This window comes from Mesocricetus auratus, unplaced genomic scaffold (assembly GCF_017639785.1).
Source record: "Mesocricetus auratus isolate SY011 unplaced genomic scaffold, BCM_Maur_2.0 Super-Scaffold_100004, whole genome shotgun sequence".
Lineage (NCBI taxonomy): Eukaryota > Metazoa > Chordata > Mammalia > Rodentia > Cricetidae > Mesocricetus > Mesocricetus auratus.
In genome coordinates this window covers 37,815,233-37,831,413 of record NW_024429189.1, presented here as the reverse complement: position 1 = coordinate 37,831,413, position 16,181 = coordinate 37,815,233, and the positions used below count along the sequence as shown (strand labels likewise).

Genomic DNA, 16,181 nt, shown 5'->3' with positions numbered 1-16,181 from the left:
CTCAATTCAGAATGAGGTTAAGAGGTCAAATGTCTTTAATTTCCTTGTCACTCTTTATGCTACGCCTGCCAGCATTGGGAAGAAAATGTCATCTTTGTGGCGGTATTCTCTTGCTTGCTTGTTCTGAAGCAGAGATCTCCCTATGTAGCCCAGGCTGGCCTCCAGTGAACTCACTATCTACCTGCCTCGACTTCCTGAGTTCTGGGATTACTGTTGTGTGCCTCTATCCTGACTGGAATGTCTGTCACCCATTGGGATGCTGTTTCATAATGCATAATTTCATACCACTGTGTACATTCAGGTCCATTTCCCGTGTTCTAGGCTCCAGCAGGAGCACAGGTAATCCCAGTCCTCTCATTCACAGGACAACTTCCAAGGGAAGATTGATTTTGTTGACTGCAAATTTACATATCCATCTCGTCCTGACATCCAAGTTCTCAACGGTCTCTCGGTGTCTGTGGATCCAGGGCAGACACTGGCTTTTGTTGGAAGCAGTGGGTGTGGCAAGAGCACCAGCATTCAGCTGTTGGAACGCTTCTATGACCCTGATCAGGGGAAGGTGGTAAGTGGGGCAAATGCCTTCGAGAATTTCGCTTTCTGTATAAGATCTGCCCCTAAGTGGTCTCCAAAGCTGAATCTTGCCAGACTGAGGTGTTTGTCTTAGACCCTTGCCCCTGTGGATGTGTTCGTTTCCATCATTTGCTGGTTGATCTGATTCTGTCCCCACAGCTTCTAATATCATATTCTTCCCAGTTCCAGATGGCCCGCTGACCAGTTAGGAAAGAAAACTGGACACACTGCAAAGCTGGGGATGAGTGCATTTGAGAGCCATTTACTTACCCGTAAATGGGGCAGAAAGTGCAGACTAATCAGGAAACTAATGGCTGGGGATGGAAAAAGTAGGGTGACAAGGGACACAATGATAAGTAAGCAAGACAAGGGAGCAAGCATGAAAAACTTGAGACACTCTGATCCAAGACGTTTCAGCCTACCTAATAGATAAGCCCACAGTGATAAAATTCTGCCAAGGATAGTTGAGTTATTGGTGAACAGCTTTACTGCTGGTTCTTCTAAGTACTTCTTACTCCCCGCGCCTTCTTCTCAGGCAGCATTCAGACTATACAATCAAATAAGAAAGATTTTTTTAATTTTTATTTTTAAATTTAAATTAGAAACAAGGTTGCTTCCAGGTCCCTCTCCTCCACCCACATCCTCCCACCAACACCTCCAATATCCCCTCATTTCCCCAGGGAGAGTGAAGCCCTCCATGGGGGTGTCCATAGTCTGTCATTTCATCCAGGGCAGGGTCTAGACCCTCCCCTGGGAGTCCAGGGTGAGAGTAAATCTCTCATTGTTGGATGGATGCTCAAAGTCCATTTGTATACCCGGGATAAATACTGATCTACTACCCAAGGCTCAATAGATTACCTAGGCCTCCTCACTGACACCCACATTCAGGGGGTCTTGATCAGTCCCATGCTGGATTCCCAGCCATCAGTCTGGGATTCGAGAGGTAACCCTTGTCAGGTCCCTGTCTGTCATTGGGTTCCTTGAGTTCAGCTCAGTGGTTAGCTGTGGGAGTCTGCCTCTGCTTCCATCAGCCATTGAATGAAGGTTCTGTTTCCCAGACTCTCTGGTCATGGGATTGTAGGCTGGCACTCCCCAGATCTATGTCTAAAATCCATATATGAGAGAGTACATGCCATGTTTCTCTTTTTGTCTCTGGGTTACCTCACTCAGGATGGTTTCTTCTAGTGCCATCCATTTGCCTGCAAAATTCAGGATTCCATTGTTTTTTTTCTCCTGAATAGTACTCCATTGTGTAAATATACCACATTTTCTCTATCCACTCTTCGGTTGAGGGGCATCTAGGTTGCTTCCAGGTTCTGGCTATTACAAATAATGCTGCTATGAACATAGTGGAACAGATGTCGTTGTTGTATGAATGTGAATCTTATGGATATATGCCTAAGAGTGGAGTTGCTGGGTCTTGTGGTAGGTTTATTCCCATTTTTCTGAGGAATCTCCATACTGATTTCCAAAGTGGCTGTACGAGTTGGCACTCCCACCAGCAGTGGAGGAGTGTTCCCCTTTCACCACATCCTCTCCAGCATAAATTGTCCTTGATGTTTTTGATTTTAGCCATTCTGACAGGAGTGAGATGGTATCTCAGAGTTGTTTTGATTTGCATTTCCCTGATGGCTAAGGATGTTGAGCACTTTCTCAGGTGCCTCTCAGCCATTTTAGACTCCTTTATTGAGAATTCTCTATTTAGTTCTGTAGCCCACTTTTTAATTGGATCCTTTGGTGTTTTGGAGACTTGCTTCTTGAGTTCTTTGTAAATTTTGGTTAGTGAATATCTTTTCCCATTCTGTGGGCTGCCTTTTTGTCTTGCTGACTGTGTCCTTTGCCTTACAGAAGCTTGTCAGTTTCAGGCGGTCCCATTTATTAATTGTCCATCTCAGTGTCTGTGCTACTGGTGTTATGTTCAGGAAGCTGTCTCCTGTACCAATTCGTTCAAGGGTACCACCCACTTTCTCTTCTAAGATTTATGTTGAGGTCTTTGATCCATTTGGTCTTAAGTTTTGTACATGGCGATAGACATGTGTCTATCTGCATTCTTCTACATGCCAGCATCCAGTTATGCCAGCACCATTTGTTAAAGATGCTTTCTTTTGTATACTTTTAGCTTCTTTGTCAAAGATCAGATGTTCATACATGTGTGGGTTAATATAAGGATACTCAATTCGATTCCATTGGTCTACCTGTCAATTTTTGTGCCAATACCAAACTGTTTTCAGGACTACAGCTCTATAATAGAGCTTGAAGTCAGGGATGATAATGCCTCCAGATGTTGCTTTGTTGAGTACAGTTGTTTTGGCTATCCGGGGTCTTTTGTTTTTCCATACAAAATTGATTATTGTTCTTTCAAGGTCTGTGAAGAATCGTGCTGGGATTTTAATGGGGATTGCATTGAATCTGTAGATTGCTTTTGGCAGGGTTGTCAGTTTTACTACATTGATCCTACCTATCCAAGAGCATGGGAGCTCTTTCCATTTTCTGAGGGCTTCTTTAATTTCTGTCTTTAAAGACTCAAAGTTCTTGTGATACAAGTCTTTCACTTGTTTGATTAGCGTTACCCCAAGGTATTTTATGTTGTTTGTGGCAATTGTAAAGGGTGATATTTCTCTGATTTCTTTCTCAGACCTTTTATCGTCTGTATATAGTAGGGCTACTGATTTTCTTGAGTTGATCTTGTAGCCTGCCTCTTTGCTGAAGGTGTTAATCAGCTGTAAGAGTTCCCTGGAAGAGTTCTTTGGGTCATTGATGTAAACTATCATATCATCTGCAAACAGTGAAAGTTTGACCTCTTCCTTTCCAATTTGTACCCCTTTCATCTCCTTTTGCTGTCGTATGGCTCTAGCTAGAACTTCAAGTACCATATTGAAAAGGTATGGAGAGAGTAGACAGCCTTGTCTTGTTCCTGATTTTAGCAGAATCGCATTGAGTTTCTGTCCATTTAGTTTGATGCTGGCAGTTGGTTTGCTATATATAGCTTTTATTATGTTTAGGTATGTTCCTGTTATCCCAGATCTCTCCAAGACCTTTATCATGAAGGGGTGTTGGATTTTGTCAAAGGCTTTTTCTGCATCTAGTGAGATGATCATGTGATTTTTGTTTTTCAGCTTGTTTATATGGTGGATTACATTGATGGATTTTTCTATGTTGAACCATCCCTGAATCCCTGGGATGAAACCTACTTGATCGTGGTGAATGATTGTTTTGATGTGTTCTTGGATCCGATTTGCCAGTATTTTTGCATCAGTGTTCATGAGGGATATTGGTCTGAAGTTCTCTCTCTTTCTTAGCTGTGTCTTTGTGTGGCTTGGGATCAAGATTATTGAAGCCTCGTAGAAAGAGTTTGGCAAAGACCCTTCTGCTTCTATTTCATGGAATACTTTGAGAAGAATTGGTATAAGCTGCTCTTTGAATTTCTGGTAGAATTCTGCACTGAAGCCATCTGGACCTGGGCTTTTTTTGGTTGGGAGACTTTTGATGACTGCTTCTATTTCCATAGGGGTTATAGGTCTATTTAAATTGCTTATCCGTTCTTGATTTAATTTTGGCAAGTGATAGCTACTCAGAAAATTGTCCATTTCCTTTAAATTTTCAAACTTTGTGGAGTACAGGTTTTCAAACTATGACCTGATGATTCTCCGAATTTCCTCAGAGTCCGTTGCTATGTCCCCCTTTTCATTTCTGATTTTGTTAATTTTCATGTTCACACTCTGCTCTTTGGTAAGTTTGGACAAAGGTTTGTCTATCTTGTTGATTTTCTCAAAGAACCAACTCTTGGTTGCATTGATTCTTTGTATTGTTTTCCTAGTTTCTACTTTATTGATTTCAGCCCTCAGTTTGATTATTTCCTGGCACTACTCCTCATGGGTGAGTTTGCTTCGTGTTCTAGAGCTTTCAGCCATGTTGTTAATTCTCCAGTATAACTATTCTCCAGTTTCTTCATGTGGGCACTTAGTGCTATGAACTTCCCTCGTAGTACTGCTTTTGAAGTGTCCCATAGGTTTGGGTATGTTGTATCTTCATTCTCATTGAATTCTAGGAAGTCTTTAATTTCTTCTTTGACCTAGGAATGATGCAGTTGTGCATTATTCAATTTCCATGAGTTTGTAGGGTTTCTGCAATTTGTGTTGTTGTTGAATTCTAATTTTAACGCATGGTGGTCTGATAAGATGCATGGAGTTATTCCAATTTTTTTGTACCTGCTGAGGTTTGATATGTTGCTAAGTATGTGGTCGATTTTTGAGAAGGTTCCATGTGGTGGTGAGAAGAAGGTATATTCTTTTTTATGTAGATGGAATGTTCTATAGATGTCTGTTAATCCCAGTTGGGTCATAACTTCTATTAGACCCTTTGCTTCTTTGTTAAGTTTCTGCCTGGTATTCATGTTTAGTGGTGAGAATGGGGTGTTGAACTCTCCCACTATAAGTGTGTGAGGTTTTATGTGTGATTTGAATTTTAGTAATGTTTCTTTTACGAACGTGGATAGCTTTGTATTTGGGGCATAGATGTTCAGAATTGAAACTTCATCTTGGTGGATTTCTCCTGTGATGAGTATGTAATGACTTCCTTCATCTCTTTTGATTGATTTTATTTTAAAGTCTAATTTGTTAGATATTAGGATTGCTACCCCAGTTTGTTTCTTGGTTCCATTTGATTGGAAAATCTTTTCCAAACCTTTAACTCTGAGGTAATGTCTGCCTTTGAGGGTGAGGTGTGTTTCTTGTATGCAGCAGAAGCATGGATTCTGTCTTCGAATCCATTCTGTTAGCCCGTGTCTTTTTATGGGTGAGTTAAGGCCATTAATATTGAGGGATATTAATGACCATTGATTGCTCATTCTTCTTTGATTTGGAATGGTTGTTGTTGGTGGAATTATGTGTGGAATTCCACCCCTTTGTTCTTTTGGCTGTTGGTAAAATGGGATTATCTAATGCCTATGTTTTTCTGGTTGTAGTTAACTTCCTTGGGTTAGAGTTTTCCTTCCAGAATTTTCTGTATGGCTGGGTTAGTGGATATATATTGCTCGAATCTAGTTTTGTCATGGAATATCTTGTTTTCTCCATCTATAGTGATTGAGAGCTTTGCTGGGTAAAGTAGTCTGGGCTGGCATTCATGGTCTCTTAGTGTTGGTAGAATATCTACCCAGGACCTTCTGGCTTTCAGAGTTTCCATGGAGAAGTCAGGTGTAATTCTGGTAGGTTTGCCTTTATATGTTACTTGGCCTTTTTCCTTAGCTGCTCTTAATATTCTTTCTTTATTCTGTATATTTGAGGGTCTTGATTATTATGTGGCGAGGGGACTTTTTTTTGTGGTCCACTCTATTTGGTTTTCTGTATGCTTCTTGTACCTTCATTGGCATGTCTTTCTTTAGGTTGGGGAAGTTTTCTTCTATGATTTTGTTGAACATGTTTCCTGCCCCTTTGAGGTGGTTTTCTTCACCTTCTTCTATACCTATTATTCTTAGGTTTAGTTTTTCATGGTGTCCCATATTTCCTGGATGTTTTGTGTTAGGAATTTGTTGGACTTAAGATTTTCTTTGGTTGATGAATTAATTTCTCCTAGTGTATCTTCAACACCTGAGATTCTCTCTTCCACTCTTGTATTCTGTTGGTTATGCTTATATCTGTAGTACCTGGCCATTTGCCCAGCTTTTCTATTTCCAGTTTTCCTTCAGAGTGTGTTTTTTTTTATTGTTTATATTTCAGTTTTCAACCCTGGCACTGTTTGAATTGTTTCTTGCAATTTTTGCTTTGTCTTTTCGTCCATTTGTTGCATTTTATGAATTTTTTGGTTTGTTTTTTCTTCCATTTCTTGTATTTTTTGGTTTGTTTTTTCTTCCATTTCTTGCATTTTTTGGGTTTTTTTTCTTCCATTTCTTGCATTTTTTGGTTTTTTTTCTTCCATTTCTTTGAGGGATTTTCCTATACCCTCTTTTAGGGCCTCTATCATTTTCATGAAGTTGTTTTTAAGGTCATTCTCTTCTGTGTCATTTGCATTAGAATGTTGAAGTCTTGCTGGTGTGGAGTCTCTAGAATTTGGCGGTGACATATTTGTTTTTCTGTTGCTGAGCATGATTTTGTTTTGTTCTTTCCCATCTCTTCTTCTAGTTGGTGCAGAAAGAGCCCCTTACTTGTCTGGTGGTTAGGGGACCAGAGTTCCGTTTCAGTGGGTACAAGCAAGTTCAACACTCTGGCAGTTCTTTCTATTTCTGATCCTAGTCCTGGTCCCATGGGTGGAGAAGAAGCCCAGGAATCCGGGGATCATAGTCTCCCACCTGGTCCCCTGGTCCTGTTGGTAGAGGAGAAGACCTGGGATCTGGGGTGCTTGGCTCCCGCTGGGATGGGAAGCACTCAAAGATTTTTTTAATAAAAAATAACATCCCTCTGTGTTTCTTTGCTCAAAGACAGCTTCCTTCACCACTCCATGTTTTGTGTTTTCCCAGTAATTATTACTTCTGTGTCTCTAAATGCTCCAGTTTCTGTTTTCATGATTTAACTAAATTAGAATCCCTGCTGCTCTATTTATTTTTCCCAAACATACCCCAGTACTTTTAAAAATGCTCCTTCTGATCTTCCTGAATAGTGTAATCTTCACTGCAATGGGGAGAGGTAAGGTTTTGAAGAGAAATACCGAGAGAGAGGTGAGGTTCTCTTGCATAGAACAAAGAAAAGAAGCCAGTAGATATTAGCAGAATCCAGGAGGTATAAAAATAAGGAGTAGGAATTGATTGCCTATGCTTCATGACCCTTGCTGTTATTGGTTTTAGATTAAAGATTTTAACTGATTTGCAAGTATTTGGTGACTGACAAACCTAGAAAGTGCATTGCCCTAGAGATCTGATCTCTAGAAGGGAAAGGGCTCCGTTTTCCAAAATGTCAGCTCTGCTATGCCTGTTGTCCAGGTAGATGTGAACTGCTGCAGCCTGAATTCAGCATTAACATGTATACTAAGTATGTTTCCCTTTTACACACACTGAATTCTCTGGTCTCTGGAAGAAGCAATCATTTTATGATTTCTTACACTTAAGAGGTACAATACATTTTGTAAGCTCATTGTAAAATGTATCTGTGAACACTGTAAGTAGGAAAATACTGCTTTAATCCATTAAAAATAATCCTCTTTGCTTTTAGACAAGCTACCAAACATAGGTACCGTATGCTCAATATTTAATTAGGCATCTATGATATGCCCAGTACTGTCTATGGGAGATTCTTCAGCAACATGGAACATGTCTTCTGTTTCCTATATGGTTATAATATAGCACATAAATGGCAATTAGCAAAAAGCTCAATTTCTGACTAAATGTTAAGTTGTGCTTTACAGGAATATGTACTGTGGGAAACGCCTCAGGTTGAGTAAGGACTGAGTCTTATTGAGAGCTGCTGTCCTAAGGGCTGTTGTCCTTACCTTTTTTCTTTTTAAAAAGTGTTTGCCTTTTCCATTGCATAGGAATTATCTAAAATACATCCTGCTCACATTATTTGAAACAATCTATTTTTTCTTCTGAAATCACACTGTCAAATACTTACCATTAATCTGTTAGATTTACTCTGCCTTTAGAGTAGAATCTTCAGAATCTTAAGTGAACCAACTTAAATAGCACAACCTCTGGACTGTGAGCTCCCAGGAAACAGACACTGCGTTCTCATGCTGTACACAGACTGTTTACATGATGCCTTCTGGAGATGATTCCGATTGTGATGGTGACTAAATGAACAATTACATTTTCCCCTGGACTTATTAGCTCATCTGTCCAGAGATTAATGTCAATAAAGCCAAGGACACAGGTTTGGTCTTCATGGCATCTAATAGCATCTGTCTGTCTCTCTCCCTGACCCCATCCCCTACCCTCTCTCTCTCCTTTAGCAGAGTCACAAACCCTCAGAATTCAACAAGTATGCATATCTGAAGAGACAAGGCTATGCCCAGACCATAAGGAGAGCTTTTTTTTAACTAAATACTGTCCTGAGATCCTTTCTCATTTGTATAATACCTGTGGAGCTAGAGCTTGAGGAAAACGACATCAAAAGAGAGCAATCAGTGTCCACTTGGAAGGCGTTCCTGTCAGAAACAAGCTCCAGAGGCCACAGGCAGTGAGGTTTATTCCCCCAGGTCTGTAGGGATGTTCACTCTTAAGCAGAACAAATTCACCGTCCAGCACCTAACTCCGCCATAGGAACTTCCCTCACCGCTGGCACACTAACACTTCTTGTCCTTTGCTGTCCACTCTTTTGGCAGATGATAGATGGTCATGACAGCAAAAAAGTCAATGTGCAGTTCCTCCGTTCACACATTGGAATCGTTTCCCAGGAGCCGGTGCTGTTTGACTGCAGCATAATGGACAACATCAAGTATGGGGACAACACCAAAGAAATCTCTATGGAAAGAATCATAGCTGCCTCAAAGCAGGCTCAGCTGCATGACTTTGTCATGTCTCTCCCCCAGGTAAGCACCACGTCTGTTGTTCTGTACAGGAACACAGTGCTGCGGAGAGGCAGGATGTCCAGAAAGTAGCAGGATTGTGGCTCGGGTAGAGGTTCAAGGGCAACACTATTTATTTACCAGTGTCTTGTTTTGTTTTTTATTTTGTTTTAAGGAAAGCAAATGCCCTGTATCACCACATGTTAGAAAGTATTCCAGTGTCAAACAAAATGGATGCTGTAGTATTGCTGCATATAAAACAATACCCATAGAGCATAACACAACCTGGCAGAAAGAAATCCAGAGGTTTAACATGGGTTTGAATGCAAGCTTTCTCGTTTATTACCTGAGTGTGAAATTTTGGGATGCCTACCTATTCAATCTGATACTGTCTATCCCATCTGCAAAATGCAAGGAAACTCCAAAACATTGAAATGGGGGCATAGAGGTCAAAGGTTAGAGTAATAGGTTACTGCTAGAGCTCACGCATGAGACCCTGGGTTCAAAAGTCAGCCGTGCAAAGAAAGCTGCAGCAGCAATTGATGGCAATCCGTTACTCGCAGCTTGTGTGTGGAGGGTTAAGTTGCTTCTGTTTTGATGCCTTTTATTTCTCCAGAGTCAAGTCTGAGTTTGGTGGTCTGTACTATTCATTTTTCCATTCACCAGGTATCTTTCTTAGTGATTATTTAATTACAAGAAATATTTGTTTAATTAGAAGAAAATTGTTTAGTTACAAGAAACAAATACAGGAAAATGTAAAACATGTTATAGGCTGCATCCTTCTCTACTCCAGTTTTTACAATACCACTTGGAAATTGCTTTTTTTCTTAGACTGTAACATTTGTAAACTGTCTACTTGTGGTGTGCTTCTTTCTTTGCTTGCTCTCTTAATGGTTTCCCTCAGTCCTAGGATCATGTCCTTCTAAGCTGGGCAGCCTAACAGGCAAGCATATTGAAATTCCTAAATTGAAAAGCAAAGAAACATTATGAATACTTGTGTTTGCTAGTGTGCCTAAAAGCAAAGATTTTTTAAAATTTATTAAAGCAGTGTTTTTATATTAAAAGTACTTGTAGACATGTTACAGTGTGATAACAAAATGTACTGTGCCTATGAAATCCAAGAATTAATAACAATTTTTCTTGGGTCTTTCCTGGCTTAGCTGAACTTTTTCAGGAGGCAAGGGAGGGAAACACAAGCAGGCAGGTTTGAGTAAGGGACAAGGACAGAGGATCAGAAACTATATAGGCGAAGACTTAACTTCACATTTGCTGTTTACTGCTTATCTGCCTATGTGCAATTGTCTTGCTTCTCTGGGCCTCAGTTTCATAATGTATAAAATCAAAAAATATAATCTCTGAGGTTATGAAATGGTACTCTATTCAGAATAATCAGCTAGATGTGGTGTGCACAACTTTAATCCCAGAACTTGGGGTGGCAGGGACAGGAGTTTGTTGGTTTGAAGCCTTCCTATTCTATGTAGAGAGTGTCAGGACAGCCAGGGCTATATAGTGAGACCTTGTCACCCTCTCAAAGAAGAAGAGGATGAGCAGGAGGAGGAAGAGGGGGAAGAGAAAGAAAAGGAAGATGAGGGAGAGGATGCAGATGAGTAAGAGGAAGAAGAGGAAGAAAAAAGGAAGAGGAAGAGAAGGAGAAAGAGGAGGAGAAGGAGGAAGAGGAGGAGGAAAAGGAAGAGGAGGAGGAAGAGGAAGAAGAGGAAGAAAAAAGGAAGAGGAAGAGAAGGAGAAAGGAGGAGGAGGAGAAGGAAGAGGAGGAGAAAGAGGAGAAGGAGGAAGAGGAAGAGGAGGAGAAAGAGGAGAAGGAGGAAGAGGAAGAGGAGGAGGAAGAGGAGGAAGATGAAGAGGAAGAGGAGGAGGAATAAGAGGAGGAGGAGGAGGAGGAGCAGCAGCAGCAACAACAACCACACCGTCTCCAGTGCAAACTAAATTCTCCATGAATGTTTTTTTTTTTTTTTTTTTTTTGGTTTTTACGAGACAGGGTTTCTCTGTATTGTTTCGGAGGCTGTCGTTCCAGCCTGGCCTCGAACGCACAAAGATCCGCCTGCCTCTGCCTCCTGAGTGCTGGGATTAAAGGCGTGTGCCACCACTGCCCGGCTTTCCATGAATGTTAACTATTTTAAATGTAGCTGTACTGGGCATCTAGCCAGATATTTTTTCTAATTTCATAAAGAATTAACAGCAAATATGTGTGCTAGATACTAACATTGCCTTTTACAGGTAAGTTTGTGGCTCAACGACATTTAAACAAGTTGTTGATGTTCACAAGGCTAGTAAGCAACAGAGCATAACCAAGGCTTGTGTCCCAAAATGTTCTCTCAATGGAAGGAGTCAACCAGAAAGCCTTTAAGGGCTTCTCTATCCCTGGGATTAGACTATCTTGCAAAGATCTTTGGATGAAAGTCTAAAAATCAGAGAATCTCAAACCAAGGAAGATTTGCTACATGGAATCTTAGCTGGACATAGGAAGGGATCAAAAAAGAGTATAACCCTTAAAGAAATGTAGAGATGGTAATTGCCCCCCATTTTCCAGCCCAAACTTCATATATTTAATAGTTCTAAGCAGATTTGATAGATTTTATTGCATTCAGTCACTGTTTCTAAGTTCAAGAGAAGAAAAACATTTAAGCTCACAGCAGAGTTTTTATTGCGGGCTCCAAACAGCACAGAAGCAATGGCTGTGTTCTCTAGTTTTTAAACTTGCTATTTTTTTTCTAGAAATATGAAACTAATGTTGGGAGCCAGGGCTCTCAACTCTCTCGAGGGGAGAAACAGCGCATTGCTATTGCCCGGGCCATTGTACGTGATCCTAAAATCTTGCTACTCGATGAAGCCACATCTGCCCTAGACACAGAAAGTGAAAAGGTACGTGTTAGTTTTCTAAACTCCTAGGTTACTAGAGACGAGTCTTTGTTGGAAGATTTGTGCATATAAAAATGACACTATTTTCGGCTGTCTTATTCATTTGAAGTGGAAACTGACAATATTTTTCTTTGGGAGCAAAAGACAGTAGTCTACAAATAACAGTCAAGCAGGGCTGCTGCCACTAAGAAGAACTTTAAAATAGTTGTTATATAAGACATTTTACATTAAATGCCATTTTTCAAAGGCAAGTAATTAGTTTTCTTATATAAATTAAAACAATTCAGGTCATTCATGAAACATAATATGTTTTATAGCTTTGAAATTATGTAATAGAGTAAGCAGGCCATATGCAACACCTAAAAGGAGATGTGAGCCATGTGGCATTTCCACATGAGATTATGTAGTCAAGAGAACTACTATGAAATTCAGTTTATGATCTACATCTTTAAAATCAGGATTCCATCTTCAAGCAAACTAACATGTACTCAGTGAAGGGAGTATCAGAAACCACTGACTGTTCCCATGCTTTGCCCTTTGGTTCTACCTTAGTAAATTGGACAATTCAGTATTGTGAAATTACACAGTCACGTTGTATTTAGCTCATTCTTGCATCACTGAACTTTCTCAGTGTGTGGGCTGCTATTTAAATAAAGCATAACTGGATTGTGTGCGCAGCCATTTGCTGAATCTCCTTAAGTGCTCAGTCTTTGGGGTTACCCCTAAGCACAGAGCTGTTGCTCAGGTGCTATTTGAATGGACCCTCAGAGTAGTGGGCTGGGAACAATCCTGCATCTTTTCATTGACTCTCCATCTTCTTTTTGCAGACTGTGCAGATTGCTCTGGACAAAGCCAGAGAGGGTCGGACCTGTATTGTCATTGCCCATCGCCTGTCTACCATCCAGAACTCAGATATCATCGCTGTCATGTCACAAGGGGTGGTGATTGAAAGGGGGACCCATGAAGAACTGATGGCCCAGAAGGGAGCGTACTACAAGCTGGTCAGCACTGGAGCTCCCCTCAGTTGACCCAACTCAAGACCTTCACACACAGATAACAGCGCAAAGTCCAAGAGCTCTGCAGGTTGTTGTAGCTATACAGAGACTCATTAGTGTTTTACAAACATAGTCACCCACTGGGGTCCAAGCTAACTTTGAGTGACCTTCAGTAACAATTCATTTTGAAATGTCTGTGTAGAAAGGTCTGGCAGCTGCTTACCTACTACCCGGTGCTGCTCTGGGTGGGAGCTGATCGCTGCCATCATCTAGGACTTACTTAGAGGGCATGGAGTCCTCCTTTGGGACAGAGAACTATCTCTTGTACATGTGAAAGCTCCTTGTACACTAAGCCTGCTGTGTAATCCGCACTTGGCTGTTGTTGGAGCCAGATGAAGGTCAAGAACAAAGGACTCAAGGCTACTGGTATTTCTTGATTAAGTTTTGTTTGTTTTCTATATGGAATCAAATTCATTTACTTCTAATCCTGTGAGCAGAGAAAGGAGTGCTTTCACGTTCTGGAGTCTCTCAGGCTTGGGGAAGGCAAAGGTGAACTAAGGAATAGTAGAGGCCACCAGTTGAATGCACTGACTTAGACGGAAGACTCAGGGTGTTGCTGTCACCATGCACTACGGCTGGATCTGCCATTGTGGAGCAGGGACTCTCTGCCAGGACTTCATTCCCTGCCCTTGTATCACCTGATGACCCTCATTCCTATGAAATCCTAGTCACACAATGGAAACGCATCACTTCTGAAGTCGTTACAGAATGACCCAGTTAAACATCACAGAAAAACATCCACTTTTGTCATTTTCTTCAGAATACCACTAATACCACTTCTTATGGTATCAAAGAAAGCATGCAGCCTCAGGAATAGAGAAAACTTCAAAATGATGCCAGGAAAAAAATGTGTGAGCTGAATTTGTGACAATGGATTTCAAAGACCAGAGAAAATTGGCACGTAATCTATTAGCCGGGCAAAGCCTGTAGGCACATTTCCTACTACAGATCCCCTGGAAGGCTAGGATACAAAAGTCTCAGGGTCCTTCTGGAAGGAGGGGGTGGAGGGACAGATGAGCCCAAAGTTAGAAGAATGGCTTGAAAATCTGTGTAAGTTTTGTGGGTGCACAGCCCATTCCTGCAGCAGGCTGGCAGCCCTTGTTCAGTACCAGAACAACACCAGCTACTGCTTCCCTTGCCCACAGGCAGGCTTGAGTGTAGGGACATAAACTACAGCTGAAGGGGAGAGTCATGCACAAGCAATGAGGGGCTGGGTCTAAGACTACAGATGAACAGACAATCTCGCAGCTGCCTGTCTGGCAGAGGATCAAAGAATGACTCTCTGGCTGGAGCAACTCTTCAGTACAAAAATGAAAGATCTGTGGTCTGATGCTAGGGAGATAGCAAGGAAAATTTCCTGTCCACACACCACCCTACCATGAAGCCCAACAACATGCATCCACTGAGTTTGCTCTTCTCTTGTTGTCCAGTGTCTCTCTTGGGAGGAAACAGACGGGCTAGGACCAAGTGAAGTTAAGCAGCTTCAACAGAGCAAATGGCAGGTAACAGACAAAAGCCAAGATTGGGAAAACACTGAGATGAGACAAGACAGTTCTGTCTATTCAAATAAAAATAAGGGTTTATGGAAATGACCACACACATGCATGCACATGCATCCATACTCACATGCATGTACACACACACACACACATGCATACATTATACATACATGCATGCTAAATATGCAGAAAATATACACACACACTAAATATCCAAAAAACAGCTCATGATAGAAAAATGAAAAGTTAAGTAATAGGACAGATGAGGACCTGGTTCCCATGGACCATACTGTCATCGCATCATCTCCCCCTCTTCCATCTTACTCTCAAGTCCATCCTGCTTATAACTTCATCGTCCCATGCCCACCGAATGACTCCCTGCCTACAGAAGAGACTGAGCTGTGATATTTTGAAATGTACAATTATTGTTGCTGTTGTTATTTGTCCTTTGGTATTTCCTGGTAAATAACTGCAAAGAAGGGCTAGCGGGTTAACCCGGAAGTTCAGAATTGCTGGAAGTCCCAGGCTGGGGATGCAGAGGGTGGAGGAATGCCTCTGGGGGCAAGTAAGTTTCAGAATAATTGACTGCTAGGAAGGAACTAAGCTCTGTAGCAAACACACACTTATTCTCAACTCTTGAGCGAGGAAGACTACAACTCACTTGTCGGGTTTGCAGAGGGCGAGGATGGGCTGTTTCTGGGAGGTTGCCTGTTTCCTAGAAAGACATCTGGGGAGTGTGCAAGAGGAATGAATAAAAGTTGCCCCGTTAAATAAAGTGATTCTAAGTAACTGGTTTGAGGGGAAAGGGCCGGCTGGACAAGCTGATTCTGGTTGTGGCGTTTATCACAGCAGTAGCAGCCTCATTGACACAATGGACCTCCGGATTCTTTTGTCCGAAGCTCTCCCAACTCCAGTTGCTCTGCGTCTGCTCTTTGAGCATGTGGAACAAAGCATCTTTGAGCATGTGGAACAAAGACACCATGAATTCAGAGCTTCAGGCAAACATGCAGCTTTCGGCAATGGGGTACTCATTTAGAAATGGAATGCCTGGAATATTGATATTGTGTCCTAGTACAGGAAAATACATGGGATCCAAATTAAGAGTATTTTGCCATATATTAGTCAAGTGTTAAAACTTTAGTTTTCTATCTTAGGAAATGTCAGTGGGTTTGTGAGATGGCTCAGTGGGTGAAGACACTTGCTGACAAACTTATGACTTGAATTTGATCTTCAGGTCCCACATAGTGGAAGAAGATAACCATAATAAACTTCTACAAGTTATCCTTTGACCTCCATACACATGGTGTGGTGCATGCATGTGTACACAAAGGCATTCATTTATATGTGTATGCGCATAAACACAGAGACAGGTGCATATACACACTAAATAAATACATGCCATTTTAAAAGTTTTCTACCCTTTTTAAAAAGAAGAAATGATCAGAACATTCTCACAGGGCTGGCTTTGGATTTAATCTCATTCATTTACCTAAGGGTTTGGTTGATTATATATTTCTTGTGCATGCAAATCTCTCTGTAATCAGGCCACAGAAAGATGTCAGTAGAGAATTTTAAGAGAACTGAGAAATTCATCGCTGTTTCCTAGCATACTTTGAGAGCAATTTGCATGCACACAGGCACCATTGCAAAATAGGCATTATGTTCATTTGTATTTTTCTGAATTTCGAGAGCAAGTGAATAATCTCACCTGCATATGAGATGACAAGTGAAAGGAACTTCAATAAACAAC

The 16,181-nt window shown here is 41.2% G+C and overlaps 1 protein-coding gene across 2 annotated transcripts in view; it reads left to right on the top strand.

Moving 5' to 3' along the window:
* The window catches only part of Abcb11 (ATP binding cassette subfamily B member 11), a 70,066-nt gene extending 54,354 nt beyond the window's left edge, over window positions 1-15,712 (top strand). For both annotated transcript variants that reach the window (XM_040745508.1, XM_040745507.1), the window contains exons 24-27: window positions 365-562; window positions 8,818-9,024; window positions 11,734-11,880; window positions 12,705-15,712. In XM_040745508.1, the coding sequence (XP_040601442.1) occupies window positions 365-562; window positions 8,818-9,024; window positions 11,734-11,880; window positions 12,705-12,905 (753 nt within the window). In that variant the 3' untranslated portion in view covers window positions 12,906-15,712. The remainder of the gene's footprint in view (window positions 1-364; window positions 563-8,817; window positions 9,025-11,733; window positions 11,881-12,704) is intronic.
* The last annotated feature ends 469 nt before the right edge of the window (window positions 15,713-16,181 follow it).